The sequence below is a fragment of the Diorhabda carinulata genome, chromosome 8 (genome assembly GCF_026250575.1).
Source record: "Diorhabda carinulata isolate Delta chromosome 8, icDioCari1.1, whole genome shotgun sequence".
Lineage (NCBI taxonomy): Eukaryota > Metazoa > Arthropoda > Insecta > Coleoptera > Chrysomelidae > Diorhabda > Diorhabda carinulata.
Genome location: NC_079467.1, coordinates 16,096,526 through 16,114,352, shown reverse-complemented (window position 1 = coordinate 16,114,352; position 17,827 = coordinate 16,096,526). Strand labels below are relative to the sequence as shown.

At 32.0% G+C, this 17,827-nt stretch overlaps 1 protein-coding gene across 1 annotated transcript in view; it reads right to left on the bottom strand.

Annotated features, from left to right (window-relative positions):
* Window positions 1–9,983: 9,983 nt before the first annotated feature.
* Window positions 9,984–17,827, bottom strand: part of LOC130897418 (uncharacterized) — a 183,455-nt gene continuing 175,611 nt past the window's right edge. Inside the window, exon 6 of the mRNA XM_057806257.1 lies at window positions 9,984–10,296. Coding sequence (XP_057662240.1) covers window positions 10,214–10,296 — 83 coding nt within the window. The 3' untranslated portion in view covers window positions 9,984–10,213. The remainder of the gene's footprint in view (window positions 10,297–17,827) is intronic.

Below are 17,827 nucleotides of genomic sequence, written 5' to 3'. Positions count from 1 at the left end.
TCATTTGCTTATTCAGTACTATTGTAGCAGCTCAATTTCATTTGTCAAAAGGATTCAATAGAATTACAATAGTTACTCATTAATAACTGGAACGAAGACACAGCGAAAAGAATAGCAGATATACTGTCTGACTCGCATAGAAACGAAAGATTAAATGAATAGACTCACAAATGTTGTGTTTACTAACCCTTTCCAGGATTATGACGAACCAATCAAATGGTAACCCTGCCATGTGATAGGATATTAAAAAGAATTCACAATCCAATTATTTTGAAACGTACTCTAATTCAAACTTTCTCTTGTAAAAGTTTTTCAGTGATACTTCCATTTATGTTTATGGTTGATTTGGTTAATTTAATCAGTAAATAGTTCAACTCAAATCTTCATTCAACAAATTTAGAGTTTTTGATGATTAAAAAGCTTCGTTAATATTAAATAAATATGCTTAATTAACTCGCAACCGACGACTCATCAAATAAGTAGTGGGGGAGAGTGGAAACCTTGTAATGAAACAATGCCCGTTCCCATGTTTCACTCACCAGCCCAATAGTCGTTTGAAAGAAAAAATCTTGCCGTTTACATATTTATTAAGATATCTCGAGAGAGAGAAACTATTTATTTAAACTTTTATGCTTTATGCTATTTAAATTTTTAATGAAAAATCACAAAAAAATGTATGGAACGTCATCTAGCATTTACGTGGTCAATGGAACTGGAACAAACAGAAACGGACTTACAGAAATTTTCTCATAACCTACCTTTTATTTATTTTTTTATTTGTGAAATGCAAAATGCGCAGAATTAAGTGCCATTGAAATCGCTAAATTTTAAGAACTTTACTTTATTAATTCTATATTTTCACTGAGATAGCCGTTTTTGGTTGCCCACCCGGTATAAATATTTTTCCCTAACGTCCTTTTTTTAATACGGATGGATGGTTTAAAAAGGAAATCGCAATTATTTCTTTGTATTCTGCCTATCCTAGAGACGGGATCTCCCCATAGAACTTTATGGATTTCAGTAGGGAGGAATTTCCATAATAATAATTATAAATAGGCGAAATTGTCCACTAGGAGCTGATACTTCTTGATTACGCTCCAGCTTATATAGTTTATGTAGTTGTAAAAACAAGAAATATATTGTGTTGTCACAATGGGCCTATCCTGGTCACTTGCAAGCACGTCACTTCAATTGATCAACCTATATAATCTCAGAAGATTAACTAAATCCTAATAAATACTAAAAACCAATTTATATTACCTGTTTCCGTAGAAAAAGCCTCTATATTTAGCAGTATATGTTGAATTCCTCGAATATACTAATGTATCAGTTCAATAACAGCCACATTTTCACAATACAGATATTTGTCATTTGTCAGCTCCTTCTGTCTTCTACTCACACAAGTCCTCCCAATACGAATAACCTCATCGACCTAAGACTAACGCATCCAAAGGTGAAAGATTCCACAGTTTTGCTATTGTAGAAGGACAAACAAGTATATGATGTACATAAAGATTGAAATTCCATACCAGCAACGTTACGTCATGTTTCATTTTCGTCAAAATAACATGCCGTTTTTGCATATGTCTTTTAGTGCAATTTATAATGAATCCATAAGCGAAACTTGAGAATTAGTTGAGTTCAAATATAAAAACGTCATATTATACATATGAAGTGGTATAAAAATATTGATGAATCCACTGTTCAAAATTCGCGAACAAATGCGAGTGTTATTCAAATATAAACTGAAGTGTTTGAATAAACGCGCGAAAAATTTAGTGACGTGCAAGAAGCTCCACTGGATGTTGAAGTGGTCTGTTATGAATCTGGCACCACGAACGTCGCGCTTTAGGATACTTATAATCTTGAACGAGAAATATATGTACCTGTCTCTGTTGCGCATCGCATCATTATTCATTTTTGATCAAAGATAATTAAAAATCTGCTAGAATTTATTCAAAATTACTCAAGCAGTTCGAGGATGATAGCCTCTCCAAGACTCAAGAGTATGGTGTTCGGTTTTCCAACGAGGTCAATGAATGGAGGAAATCTTATTACAAGCGTGGCGTCCCAGAACCGATGTTATTCGTGAGAAAGTCATCACTGAAATAAAAACTCATTTTGGAAGACCAATGCAGTATTGTAGGCTATATGGCTCAAAAATTAGGCATTAGCGTAGATAGTATTGATCCAAAAATTGATGAAAGGCTCAGTTACCGCAAAATTTCAGCCAGATGGGTGTCAAGACTTCTGAATTTTCAGTAGAAATTTATACGATGGGAGGTTTGCACGCATATCCTGTAGGAGTATCAGGAGGAAATTTATTGTAACGAATAATTATCACAGACGAGACATGAGAACACAGCAGTAAACACAGAGTAAACGTACGTATATAGAGTGGAGAAAAAAAAACGAAGTTGCGCTAGTTGAAGCGATTGTTACATTGTTGGTGTTCCGTACCATGTTTCGGGACATTGGGAGAGTAATTGCGGTTGAATTTCTAACTAAAAAATATACTGTGGACGTGCACTATTATAGTAGCTTCCTAAAAAACACGTCAAAAACTCTCTTAAGCAAAAACGTCGCGATATTCCAATCAGTAGTGTAAAATTGCCGCAAGGCAAAGGCAGACCACATACAACTCGACTTACGATAGAAACGTTGAACGAATTGAGCTGGAAAACACTGGAACACCCTCCTTATTGTGCCGATTTGTTACCATGTGACTATTATTTATTTGGCCCATTCAAAGCGCAATATGAAGGTAAATTCCTGCGTGCGCAAGTGGTTATGTGACAAGCCGATAAATTATCACAAAAAAAGGCATTCGAATGCTTCCAGAGGGGTGGCAAAAGTATCTAGAGAATATCGAAATAATCTAGAAAAACTGTGAAGTATGTCAGCTTCGTAACATAATAATAGAAATGTTTGGTAGCCAAATCAGGTTTATATTTGAGTCACTTTTGAAAAGGACGGTTTGGTATGCAGATGGAAATAGCACCAGATTTTTGTAGTGGCGGGGCGAGCGGCTTTCTAGACATAAATTTTCAAGCAGAGATATTTGCAATTTGAATCTATGCTGGACATTTAATCCATGAAAACCACAAGAACAAGCAAATCTTTAATTGCTCTGACAGCCGATAAGTTGATGTTGAACACTACTAAGATGCTGAAAATTCATATTAAGCGGCTTGAAAACATTAACAGTATGATACCAGGAAGGAGCACAAGATAACATATTTAAATCAAGAAGACAGAGATAAATAAATCTGTATGTAAATATAATCTGTATTCCAATCCAGGAATTGGCCTTCATAGCTCCCGGGCGTAATGTGCTGAAATGTTGAATGTCCGGCACAATCACAATCCAATTCCATAGAGGAATTTTTAAGTATTTGTCTCCATTCACAATATTTCACGAATGGAAATGTATTTTTTCATCACTTCCTTAAAACATGTGATAATATACAGTGTGTTGTCTGAGTTAACTTCCGCTCTAAATTTAAATAGTAGTGGGGGTATTATGTGAAATATTAATTGCACTAAATACTAATATCATGTTAGTTGTCTTTAGAAACAATTATTGGGCTAACCTCAACACGTATAGCTCCTTAAGAACCACGTATAAGTGAATAACAATTAAAAGGAAGCAGTAAAACTCATTATATATGAATTGACAGTTCTTTATTACTCAATTCATTTGAAAAGTTGAAATACCTGTACACATTTTTGTTAGAAATCAAGCATTACATGCTTTGAACAATGATTTAATAAAATTAGATACAAAATTCATATACTTAATTAAATCTACTATAGTCCTCCATTTACAACGGCAGCAGTATTCCAAAATCACTTCACTATTACGACCGTATATCATGCAAAGTAATACAGGGTGAGTCATGAGAAACTTAATAAAGAGACATAATTTTAAAATTATGCCCCATAGGGACGATATAATGAGGCTTCCAAAAAGTGTCAACTTCTCCTTTATTAAATTATTACAATGTAATTTGTGGAATTGTCTATAAAGATGTAGATGTAGATGGCTCCAGTGTTCATTCAGCTTTACGGATCAGCTAAATTTTATTGGTTATTTATGTAGTTTGGAAATCACTTATTGTATTAGAAAAAAAATATAATACAGGATGCAATATTCAATGCGAATACCTAAATTGATTTTTCCAAAACCGGTCTTGAAATTCCTGAGTGTATTGCATCATAAAACAAATTGGAGAATTAAATGAGCTGTATAAACACTATAGCGAAATAAAATGTATGGTCAATCACTCTGTAAATTAATAAAGAAGAGGTGTTGACACTTTTTAGTAGTGGGGAGGGAGGAGCGCATGCGCATCGAGCGCACAGGTACATTTAGCGCACACAACCTGTGTCGAATCCGCACAAGTGCACAAGAAAATTTGATCTGTGTAAGTGAATCTTAGAGATGGGCAGACATGAACTTTTGAATAATTATCCATCAGCAACCCCTAAGATTTTCCAAAATGAGCAAACGTTGAACAAAAATTGATAGAAAAAATCATTTTTCCTAAAAATGAGTGCATTTTTGGTATAAGGTTCAAAATAATTAAAAAATTGCGTATTTGAGTATTTAGAATTTTCCACAAAAAAGCCTGTTAATTTAAGAATGGTTAGGTTTGGTTAGGCTAGGAGACTATGACTATAATCGCATTGATAAGGAAGTATTAACTCTTCATTACTCTGTTGTTAATTATTTTATAATTTTTCTCCTTTAATTCACGGTAATAAACTAAGCTAAATACAGGGATATAAGATACCGTCTTTTATACCTCCAAATGTGCGCTAGATGCACCCTCCTATATAATCTGTGTGCTCGATGCACGCATTCCTTTCTAGTAGCCACATTATATACTTCTTGAGCTCTACATATATGGTAGAAGTATTAAAAATTTCTCATTTACGGACGAGGGCCTAAATGTAAAGCGTCTAACCAAGAAAAAAAAAGAATATTGAGATTAGACGTAGTTTAATCTGTTCAAAAGAAATGAAAACCACTAACAAAAAATCTATAGTAAATTAAACAAATTCCTAACGTCAATTTTTATCTAATATTTTTTGATAGTTTTAAAAATGAAAATAACATAGCCATGTAAAACGGTCAAGATAAAAGTGATTAGTGAACGCAAAAATTAACTAGACTCCTCTCTAGAATTTCAGCTTGTGCACAATAAAAATAGCATCAAATAAATAATGTTGATAAGCTGAACTTAATCTGCGCATGCTTTTTATCAAGAAATATTGTGTCTTGCATTGCATTGCACGTTTTATCATGTCGAATTTTGAATAACCTCATCCAAATACTAATTGGTTAGGTGGCTAATTTTCTCCCAATTTCTGATAATTTTGAATACCAAAAAACGAATATTAATGTTTGTGTAAGCTTATCTATCTCTGCCGCATTAAAATAACTGTTATTGTAAATGGATACTACAACATCAACAAATTTTACACATTTCAAAAGAATATCCTCGTAAGCATCGATTTTAAATGTATTTTTTTTTAATTTAGGACTGAGTTGTTGAAAACTTAAACTTTTCTTTCCAAATTTTTCATTTTTATTTTGTCAATCGGGATAGAGCTACGATAGTTTAGGTGCAGACTAGAAATGTCAACCAGGAACAATTAAAAAAAATCTAAGAGAGCAGTTTATGTTTCGGAAAAAATTATCTCAACTACCTGTTATTATTTATTATTTAATTCACAACAGTATCACGGGCTACATTTGAAGACTCTCTACGGGACTACACGAGAAAACGCGAGTGCAAGAGTGTAGACGGTGGGCTGGTATCCCTTTGATTTACTGTCGTTCAGCATACTGTCGATTTTTTATGAGGATGGAACAATTTTTACATCTTTTTTATATTATATCAAATCGAGCAAATCGTTTGGAAGAAAAAATCTTTATTATAGAATATATATATATATATATATATATATATATATATATATATATATATATATATATATATATATATATATATATATATATATATAGGGTCTTTCAAAACGTTCGCATGCGAGTTATATCACTGCATTAAGCGAAAAGAATCGATTAAAAATCACCGTCTATAAGTATAAAAATGCGGCAGCAGCTAAATTCTTCTCTCTCGACCTCTCGATAGGGAGGAACTTAAACGTTCCACAAGCTTTGATTGGCTAAACCTTATTGTTAATTTGCGATTAATCTATGCATTATAGACATTTGATTGTTTGCTGATTTTTCATCGATTTTTTTCGCTTAATGCAGTAATATAACTCGCATGAGAACGTTTTGAAACACCCTGTATACATACTGCTGCGGTATATTGATGTTTTAATACACCATTGAATAGCTGATGCAGATACTTAAATAACGTCCATTTTGTGGAAGACGTAGCGAGCAACGAATAAATCGAGAGTGGGGATAGGTAGAATTCCTGTCCTGTCACCACTCGTGAGAACCTTGAGTGCACAGTACATTTGAACTGTTAATTCTGAAAGTGTTCTTAGTCCAGTCATACTCGAATTCAGATATCTGAGGTATTCAAGGCTTAAGTATATTGATTCAAAATTGCAATTAGCGAGACAATAGTTATATGTTTTATAAGTCATGGAGTTAGATGGTTCCAAAATTAACAGACTCGTTATAAAATGCGTACATATCGCGTACAGTAGTGCGTCTGTCTTCCAAAACTCATAAAAATCGTAGTATTCCACAACAGTATAAATATGGAAATTCGTTATTACCACTAGAATACCAATTATTGACTGTAAGCTACACAGCTGGTCGCGGACCTATCACTATATTTAAGAAACTTGCAGGTGTGTTTTTATTTGGAAGGGTTTAGATTCCACACCTCACCAGTTACGGGTTAATAGGTCTCTGCTTATAACAATAGGATGATGAAAAGTTTTTGCAATTGAAGTCGTTGATTTTGGTATTTCGATTGCGTATAAATTTCAACCTTATGTATCTTGATAAAAATAATTAGACTTTACTTAAAGTTCCAAATATATCGTGCAGTTAATGTGATTCATATCATGAATTATACTTTCTTAAAGTTTTCTATATGTGAATTTCAGCTTTGAGCTATACATTCTCCCATTTCGTCGTGATCTAGAAGCTAGCGTTATACCAATCATGTTAATAATTCATAAAGAGCTATTGACATCAATCTTGAAGCTTATCTTTGGCGTTTCATCAAACTGCTTCTATAAAATAGATTAGTTTGTTATGGAGCTTCGTTTTCAAATCAATCATTATGTCATGAATTCCAGTGCTTGTTAGTCTGTCGGATTTTAGTAAATAAATGGAGTTTTGGAAGACTCCTGTTGAACAAAAAGAGATAAGGTCTGCAATTGACGCTAAATCACTGGCATATCAATGAATAATAATCCTTCTCATTTTATTTCATTTAAATGAGGAATATTAGGTTGTTACCAATGTTTATACAGTGCTATTCAAAAATTCGCTCATATTTTTGGAAATAATGATGGTAGTGAAATCTGGAAACTGGATATTGGTTGGTAATATTGTGAAGTTCCCTAGTAATGATTATTGAGGCTCTAATTATATGCAAGATGCATATTTTTGCACTATAGCCTGCATATTTTGTCAAATTTATGATTATTCACAACACTTCTGAGTTTAAATTTATTTTTCAATATAAGGCTTATTGCACGACATTCTGGGTATCACTTATCCTCATCAATTAGTAGTTAAGAACTTCCTCACTCCCATTGCCAGCCAGTCCTTATTAATTTCTTCACCAGGATATGATCCATTCTTTTATCTAAGTTATTTTTAACTTGTGACAGGTAATGAAAGAAACTTCTTGTTTGAATGATTTTTCGAAACGTAATACACGAAAATAGACATTTCACATATCTGTCAGAGAGTTTGCGTGTCGGAATTCGTAATATTTGCATAAATATTGATTTGATTCGACCCAATAGAGAATTTTGGATGGTGAATGTTTGTAATCATGGCGGTGAAGTGATTAGCTCTTTTTAACAAATACTGAATAATGATTTGATTGATATACATTTATCATATAGACAGTTTTGTTTTATATCTCAAATTCAAACAAGGAACAAATAGACCAAAATTTTGTAGCACCTCTTCATAAAAGACTTTACGAGGAATAGAGCTCACAAAATATTTTGCAGACATCTATTCTGGAGGTTTTCTTAACCAATTGTGTACACTTTACTAATGTTGAAATAATTGTTATCATATTTTGACTAATATAATGGAATATCTCATAAATGATTAAGTAAAGGTAAGTGAGGTAGCAATAACAAACGAATCAGCTTAAAAAATAATGGAAAATGTAATCAAATGGACGGTGTTCTGCTTAAAGTACAAAATTTATAATGATTCAAATAGGGCATATAGGAGGCTCGATTCAAAACTTCCTGTATGAAATATTGATGAGTTGGATATATGGAGTTAACGTCTGTTGTTTATTGATGACAATTGCACGTTACTACAACGGTATAAATGAAGTTATCGTTATTTAACGTGAGCTAGTATTTTTTCAAAATCCTAATAAAACGATCGCAAATATTCATTACATTTTTTGTGAAGGATATTATGCATCAACTGTATTTAGAATTTCACATAAAATTCGAAAACATCTAATTCCCATATAACCGGAAGTGTAATACTGAGTTCTCATACTCAGTGTAATGTCGGTCACCACCTAGCTAAAATTTCATCTTCACAACTGCGAACTTGATGGTTAACAACTCGTCTAGGTTCGCATTCCAATATTTATTCCATAAAATCAGCAGATAGTTCAAGAGTACAGATAAACAACAACACAGAAAATCAATTCCTTCGAATTCTCAAATGGAACCAATTCATAAATCAAATGATACATTGAAATGTATTCTATTGAAATGATAAATTGAAATATGTTTCCTATAACTATCAGGTAGGTACGTTTAGTGGGATTTCCGGTTCACAGCCAGAAGTTAGTTGTGAGCTGTGCAGTAGATTTGCAGATTTGGTAAATCTTTTATTAGAATCTAGAACAGACGCTTGAAAGGTGATTTCAACTGTTATAAATTGAATTTGTAGTTGAGGGATGTCCAAAAGAGAAGCTCTCCAGGAAACAATGTTTTTGAGAAATACTTCACAGATTACACTCTACAAAATTATAAGTCTCAGTGAATTTTTGAGAATTAAACCATATGAGTTAACCACAATATGCGATACAGTATACAGTATATTCGTATTAAACATAATGCCAAATCTTCAAGCTATTCTCGCAGAAATGCAAAGGAAATATATGGTACGTACGGTAAGAACACTGGGGAATTTAGATAAAACATAGTTTCAAATATATAAAAGTGAACAAAAGGTAATGGAAAGTAGTCTTCAATTGAGTCAACAAAGACAAAACTATTACTTCGATGAAACATGGTTTGATAAGTTTGATACTGTTCGTGAAGTTTGGACAAATGATAATTGGCAATGTAAAATAAAAGCACCCCATTCCAGCTTGAAGAACTGTAATCAAAAAGTTATGTGTAACTTTTAATCTATTTTTTTATCCAAAATTTTTAAAGCAATAAATTCCTAGCATAACTGTTCGCGCTACACCCTATATAACACGAATTGATTGAGACTAAGTGTTTTTCTTAACAAAAGATACTCTTTTATCTCGTAATATAAGTAACATACAAAACGCTGTCGCCATATTGCCGTATCTTATATATGAAAATTAAAATTACTCTTCTGGCAATAAATTATTAGAATTGTCGTTCTATAAAGTTTTCAACATTTATTACTCTGTCCCTAATGCTACGTTATTTTTGTGAATTGGCAAACTCTGTCGCTTTGTTATCTTGAAAGCTCCAGGTCACACACTTATATAAATTACAGATTTGAAACTCTGAAATAGCTTTTGAAATGAGGGGGGTTCCTGAAAACCTACATATAATCCAAATAACACTCATTTTTAAGTCCATTGTTCCAATTTTATTGCACATTCGGACTTAATTTTCTCACATATATCACAAATATTTGACAAATACTTGTAGGTCATAGTCATTTATTACACTAATTCACTTCACTATTGTATGTTTTCAAAAATAAAAGTTGCACTATTACCTTTTATGAAACTTTCAAAAGTTCTAAATAATATTGTTTGGCTCCAGTCCAACTGAAGGAATAGAAATGTATTTTCTAATCTGGTGTATGCCGTAGAAGTAACAGGATGAAGAACGTGTGTAGAATAACAAGTATCTTTTGAGGACTAACGGAAATGCCTGAAAAAGAAACAGATTATAAATAAATCAAACTCAAACGACTTCGTACATAGTAAGAAAGAACACATCACGTCTGCTACATTAGAATGTTCATAAAAAATTGATGATCTTTAACCTGTAGCTGTTACCGACAGGGTCTCTGCTCAATGAGGGATACTGTTCACAATCCCACGAATAGTAATAGAGTGGGGTGTCTGTAAAAACTAATTTTTCCTAGCTAAGAAACCTTTTTACAAAAAATATTTTTCAGTTTGAACCCGCTTCTATTAGCTTCACATGTAAGTGAGTTTGTTTTCTTGTTTGTTGCTCTCTTTTGTGGCTCATTACTATTAGTATCCCCTACCACATTAATTGCTTTCGTTAGCTGAACGGGCTAAGGCATCAACCTTCGGACTCCCTGGTCGTGGGCTCAAATCCCGTTCACGCTGTGAAAAAAATTTTTTTTTTGGTAATTTTCAAAATGTCTACCCTTCGTTGGAAATTAACACTACTAATGACTAGAGCTTGAAGAAACCTTTTTATTTTCAGCAATAAATCTAACTGGAAAGTGGGGAATAAATATAGTTCAAAAAAAAACAGAAAATACGCTTCCAAAGCATATGAAACTGAGAAGTGGAAAATGATTTTTAAAAACTGAGGAGCACGCTTCTAAAGCCGATCAAACTAAAAAATTGGAAATATTTTTTTCTCAAAATAAAATAATAATGAATGAAAAATAGTGGTACTATTGTCAAAAAAGCGTGAAATTTTGTTCCATATTTCTCGTAAAGGGAGCGCCCGACACTTTTCTCTTGATAATATTAGTATTTCTCATTCATTATTGTTTCAAGCTTATTTTGAGAAAAAAATATTTTCAATGCTTCGGTTTGATGAGCTTCAAAAGCGTGTTTTTAGTTTTTTAAAACTATATTCATTTTATCAACGTTGTACTAATTAGTTAAAAAAAAAGATAACTTATCAATTGTAGAAATCCAATCAATTTTCTGACTGATGGAGATATGAAGAAGATTTTGATTAATGGACTAAGACGAAAAAGATGTTTAAATATACAGAGTTTGTTATGAGTAACTCATAAGAGCTCCTCAAGGAGGTTATCATGAGGTTACTAAAATGTGTCATCCTCTTCCCCATCAATGTACAAGAACATTTGTGAAATTGATCATAAAATTTAATTGGCTTTAGTGTTTGGTTTTTTTTAAATTTTTTTGTGATGCAGTGCACTACTATAAATCGACTGCTATTAGCTAAATTTAGAAATTCCATGATCGGCTTTGCAAAAATCAATTTAGAGATTTATTGAGTTATTGAACCATGAACAATATTTTTTTTCTCATGCAATGAGTGATTTTCAAACTACATAAATAACCAATGGAAATGACACTTTAATTCAATTTACAGTGAACGATCAAATCTTGAAAAATAGATCAACTATAATGACGTATCACATAATAATTTAAACAACTTTTATCAATTTTGACTATTTGAACTGAAATGAGTGGCTAGAACATAATTTATTATATATATTTAAATTCAACTAAATATTTACTATCACTTTGTATTGCATTTAAAGGCAGTACCAATTGTTTTCCAATTTTGAATTTCTAGACAAAAATCGCATATCGGGGCATTATTTTCAATGATGAATTACATGATTTAAAGATCAAATATCATGTATGTGTTCATTGTAAATGATTGAAACTTTATATCAGATAATAAGACATTGCATCCACTGTACCAAATGAAAATAAAAAACAGCTCTGAAAACTTTGAAAATTAAGATTGACGTTTCTTGATATTCTAAACCCATTGTCATTATTGTCATTATCAACTATCATTCATGTGCACAGTAATACATATTTCTCCTCTACGATATATACTATTATGTTAGCTTTGGTAAAGCTTTCGTTACTTTCGTTCAAAATGCCGACATCATTTTTGTCTGTGAGTTATGTAATATGTATGCAGAGCAGAGATTTTCTGATCGTTGAAATCCAAGTCATCCAATATTTGGGTCAGTTTTCAATTATTAGCACTTTGGTAAATGGCACTTTTCCTAAGGAAAAAATAGAAAACATAAGGATGGAGCGCAGAAGATTGCTCCGAAAACATCATCTGTACTCATATCATATTCAAAACGTTCATAGACTACATCCTAGGGATGAAATCCATAAGTTGAAATTACGTAGATGGATTGACAATCATCAACCAACGCTGTACAAGACTCTATAGACTCTATATTTGCAAGAGGCGATATGGGTAACAGGTGGATTTGACGTGAAGGTCCTATTTTATGATCCCCTGTTTCAAATCCAGGTGATAACAATATTTGACGACAATTAAAGCAACTAGTTCACACAAAGAATATGTGTTAATAACGGTCAACAATTACTTGGTAGAATTAAACTATTCAAACGATCTTTAGAGTATTCATAATTTAATAGAGTAATTATCAATTCCACTCCAGATTCTGCTTCAAATTATTTCAATTTTGTTGCAATTATTGTATTTTTTTCAGCTTTTAGTTATGTGTCTTAACGACATAATATCATTTGTTTTAATAATTGCTTTTCGTTATTCTAATTCGTTTATCATTTTAGTACCCACGTCATTATGGTTGTGCTATTTTTGATGAGATTTTATTGTTCCCTGAAATTTGAATAAAAGTGTGAGAACATTGGTTATTCATATAGTTTGAAAATCATTTATCGCTTATGAAATAAGGGTGTAATATTCAATACGAATCCCTGAATAGTTTTTTCCAAAGCCAGTCCTGGAATTTCCAATAGCAGTCGAAAGCTTGATAGTAGTTTACTGCATCAAGAAAAAATCATATGAGCTGTATAAACACTATTGCCAAACAAAATTTATGGTCAATTTCATAAATCACTATGTAAATTAATAAAAAAGAGGCACTTGATAGTATCTTCATGATATCCTTCCTGAGGCACTCTACATAGGGTAAAAGTTACTAATGATTCACTCGTTCAAAAAGTAGCAATTTCAAACTCGCAAATTATTATCCATTAATACTAAATATACTATTTATAACGAGTGAAATAGGAAAATGTATTTCATATACAATCATTATCATCCAATTTTTAGAAAAGACACCTATAAGTGCATAAACCACATTAACGAATAAATATTACTAATTTTGTAGTTACTGTCTCTGAAGACTAAACAAAACTGCTCAAGCAAATCCGTTTGCAGTTAGTAAAAGAGAAGTAAGTATGCATATATTGGAGTAGTGAAAATTCTACTACCTTCCATTGTCAAATAATCAATTATTGAATTGAAATAAACAAACTTTCTTTGATAATACCATATTCAACAACATTCTTAGATGAACTACGATTAATTCCCTGTTTTTTTACCAGTATCATATAATATGTAGGAAATTGGAAAATTTCATTACAGTTTCCTTATGCATTTGTGAGATCCTTAATCTAGGGTAAAGTGCTCAGAACGAGTAAAAGTATTTATTTTCGTGAGCAATAAACACGGCTTACGAAGAACTTTTAATGAACCGTCTAAAAATCCGGAATTTAATTCACATTTTGCCGAATCCGTACGTAATCGCGGAGCTGAGAGGATTCCAGGAAAAAAAAGAAAAAAAGGATTCCTTGAATGAATTGCGGAGGAACGGATAAGAACCGTATAAGGCGTCAATTAAATCGATTTCAATATTACCGTAAGAAGTTTAAAAAAATTGATAAATGTTGATTCAATATTTCTAATACTTGTATACATACCAACGAAATGAAAATACTGAATCCTATCATCAAACATCGTCATTAATAGGTTATAAAATTAAATAATTCGACCCAACTGACCTCATACAAGGCCAACTTAAACACTTTTTTTTCTCAAGAAAAACAGTCGTTGTTGGATCAACCTCAGAAACGTAAGCTTTGCATCAACAAGCATTGAAAAAACCATTTTCTGACCAAAATACAGATCAAATAATTCTCAACTTTGTGTTATCCAAGTAAAATTTCTGAACCGTACATCTGATTGCTCAAATCTCTCTAGTTTCGTGACATCTCAAAATATACAGAGTTGACCTCGTACAACCTTTTTTGATTCCTCGGTATTTTTAGTATAACCACTACAAATTTAACGTACGCTCAAAGGATCTCTAGTAATTCTAGGAATACGCATACTATAGACTTGAAATTACTGATATAGGGTCTGCAAGGTTTGGTTGGAATAGATTACTTACTCGTATTCTTTGAAACAAGTTCTGCGGTTGTTTGTGTATTTGATAGTTGTAAGCAGTCCATACTTAATCACTTCTCAGTCAATTCTAAGCCAGTCTACCATTGAGATGTATTATCACTCCGAAGTTTCCTCAATTTATTATTATCAACTACTTCTCGTCTTCTATTTTATATTTCTTTTCACTGACGCTAACTCAGCTTTCTCACACCATATTTGTCTTGGTATTAAATGCGTGATGCCTCATCGAAAAAACCGAAAAGATCAGTGGGGCTAGAAAACATCTCTGTCATGAGGCTTTCTAGCTCCTGGACAACAACAACGATTTGGTAAGAAAACTCAAAGGCAAGAAACCCTTTGAGTTAGTGTAAATGTAAGAGTAGTAGTATATACACGTTGAGTACAAGAGGATATCAGAGCCTAAGGTATACTAGTGTGTATATTTCAGTTATTCAAGTGTCTTATATTAATTATATGATTAGATCGTGATATCAATAAATGCGCTGCAAGGGAATTTTAATAAGAAAAATCTATTCTACTTCGAGGTTCTCCGTAAAATTGGTTTATTTCTTATTTCCTATTATTACATCACTTCAATAGATTTCAACATGTTGAAATGGTTGATGATTTAATTTTTGTGAAAACACACTTTTTGTAACTAGCACAAAATTTTCCCAATTCAAATAACTTCCCTCTTCTATACAAATATGGATTTTCGTTGGGTTGTTCCCAGAGGATCAACTTTATTGTAAGGTTTCTCTAAAGAAAAAATGCAATTGGTATGGGATAAGCATACCGCAATAGAGTGCCAATTTATGTTTGAACTTTGAATCGTTTGTTATCTTTAACGATTTCGGAATTTCTGCCTTCATATATTTGAATGTACCGAAACGAAATACTCTTCTTTACTAAATATTTATTGAATATCATAAAACTAACATGATAAATTTCTAAACTGTAGTAAATTATCGTTTTATGTGGTTTGATGGTATATCTAGTGCGCTTAAATATGTGTATTATAGAATAAGTCTGGAGGAAACATTGAATGTCTCCTCATAGACATTTCTGAACATCTATTTTCATGCTGGTAATCCTCATAAGCATTCCTGAACAGCTATTTCCATGATGGTGATCAACTTCATATTGTACATTCAATTTCAGTTCGCAGGTTGACTTAGGAACTTTTGTTGTTGGTGTAGTTCTGTTTTTGGAAAGCAAACAAAAATTAGTAGGTTTCACGGAGCAATAAAAGCTCCAAGTTGCTTTGAAAAAGGCAAAGATGCTTTCAACGGAGGAAAAAAATGATGGTGAGCGTTTTTTGAGACAGTTGATGTTTGTATCTATCCATGCTTGTCAATCATACTCCTTACACTTGAATGATACTTGGGTGATTCCATTATAACTGTGATATTCAATGTCCTGTATTGTTTTTTTGTACTAGTCATTAATTAATAATCAATTAATAAAAATTTTGTGTTAATTGAATAATTCTTAAGATATTTAAACATTATTTTTATACAATATAACTTGCCACTTAAAGAAAACTTATACTACATCACTTGAATGTCAGTACCGTGTCATGTCCATTCCTAGAATTTACCGATAAATTATTAATTTTTTTTGTCGTAACAAATGATTTAAACTAATTACCTTATAAATTCTAATGTTTATGATCAAACTGAGGAAAATTGATGCACTTGTTGTTTAATATCTTAAGTTACCATGTCAGTACCGTGGATAAATGAGTCAGTACCGTGGAACTCAAAATCCGACATTTGTGTCTTGCTCGTGATACTTTGAAGTTGTAGTAAATTCCTCTTAGAGTTTTATTTTTACAGTAAAATAGATGAATAATATGCATAAAAAAGTTAGAAAAGTTAAATTTTAAAATCTTGAAATTTTGAATACAAAAAATCACAGTTAGAACGGAATCACCCACTTATGGGTCAATTTCAAAAATTTTACTTCGAATTGAATAACTCTCATTTATAAGAGAGACCTTAAGGTTGAAGTGGATTAAAGATTATATTGAAAAGTAAAAAATATTATGAAAATAACGTTCTTGTTTCTTTGTTAGATTGGAAATTCTTCAGATAACTCTTGCAAGACAGGGAATTGGAACTAATATGGGCATCAGAACTCACACTGAACCAGAGAAGTGCCAGAAGATTGGCAAGTGGGTATAGTAACACCAATATACAAAAAAAGAGACACAAGAAATTCTATTAATTATGAAATTATAACATTTATTTGTCAAAGTCCACAAGATAAAATGAAGAATAGTAGAAAACAGACTATGATGTCGGAAAAACTATGGAAGAATTAGGAAGATTTACAAAAAACTTCATAATTAGATGAATAAATGAAAGAGCAAAAGGTAGCACTGTGTTTAATAGATCTTGAAATAGCATTTGACAGAGTCAATAATACAATACAAGTGGAAGATTTTAGAATAGAGAGGTATAGAAGAAAAACTAATTAACGGAGTAACAGCTTCATATACAGAGATGATGAAGTATGGCAAGAGGTATCAAATATGTTGGAAACAACAAAAAAAGTGAAGCAAAGATATATACTTCGGACCATTATCCACCATGGTGTTAAATAAAGAAATGAAAAGAGCATGAAAACAAATAAAACAGTATAAAGTCCGACACTGGAAAAAGGAAGACATCAAACATAATTAAAAAAGAAGCAATACGCAGAACTGAGTCGATAATATTAAGCCTGAAGGAGAAGACAAATGAAAAAGAATGACAAAGATCAAAATACTTTGGAATGACATTAAAGCAAGATAGGAGATTGAAAAGAGATGACCAAGATAGCTGGAGCATCTGAAAGATTATTCGATACAATTAAGACACAGTTTCTGGCCAGAAAAGATTGAAAATATATCAAAAGAAACTCACACAGAAGAGGCCAAATACTAAGAGCAGCAAGAAGATTTCTAGGAGAAATAGACAATAAATCAAGGTACGACAAAGTTAGAAGTGATATTATAGGAGAAAAAAACAAAATTTAAGAAGTTTAATTAAAATATTTTGGCTATGTGATGAGAAAAGGAGAGAACAAATTAATACGGAAGATGTTTGAAGTAGAGTAGAGGAGGAGCTGCTCAAAAAAATTGAGATGGCGTGTAAAAATAGAAAAATAAGATGGCAGGAAATGTAATAACAGACCAGGATAGAAAAGAAAGGAAATAGTTGTGGAAAAGGATACTCTCATTATGATTCAACCTCAACCTAAATGAAAGAAAGGCATCGGGATCCAAGTGAAGTGAGTAGTAACTTTAGGAGAAAGATTTCATACTTGA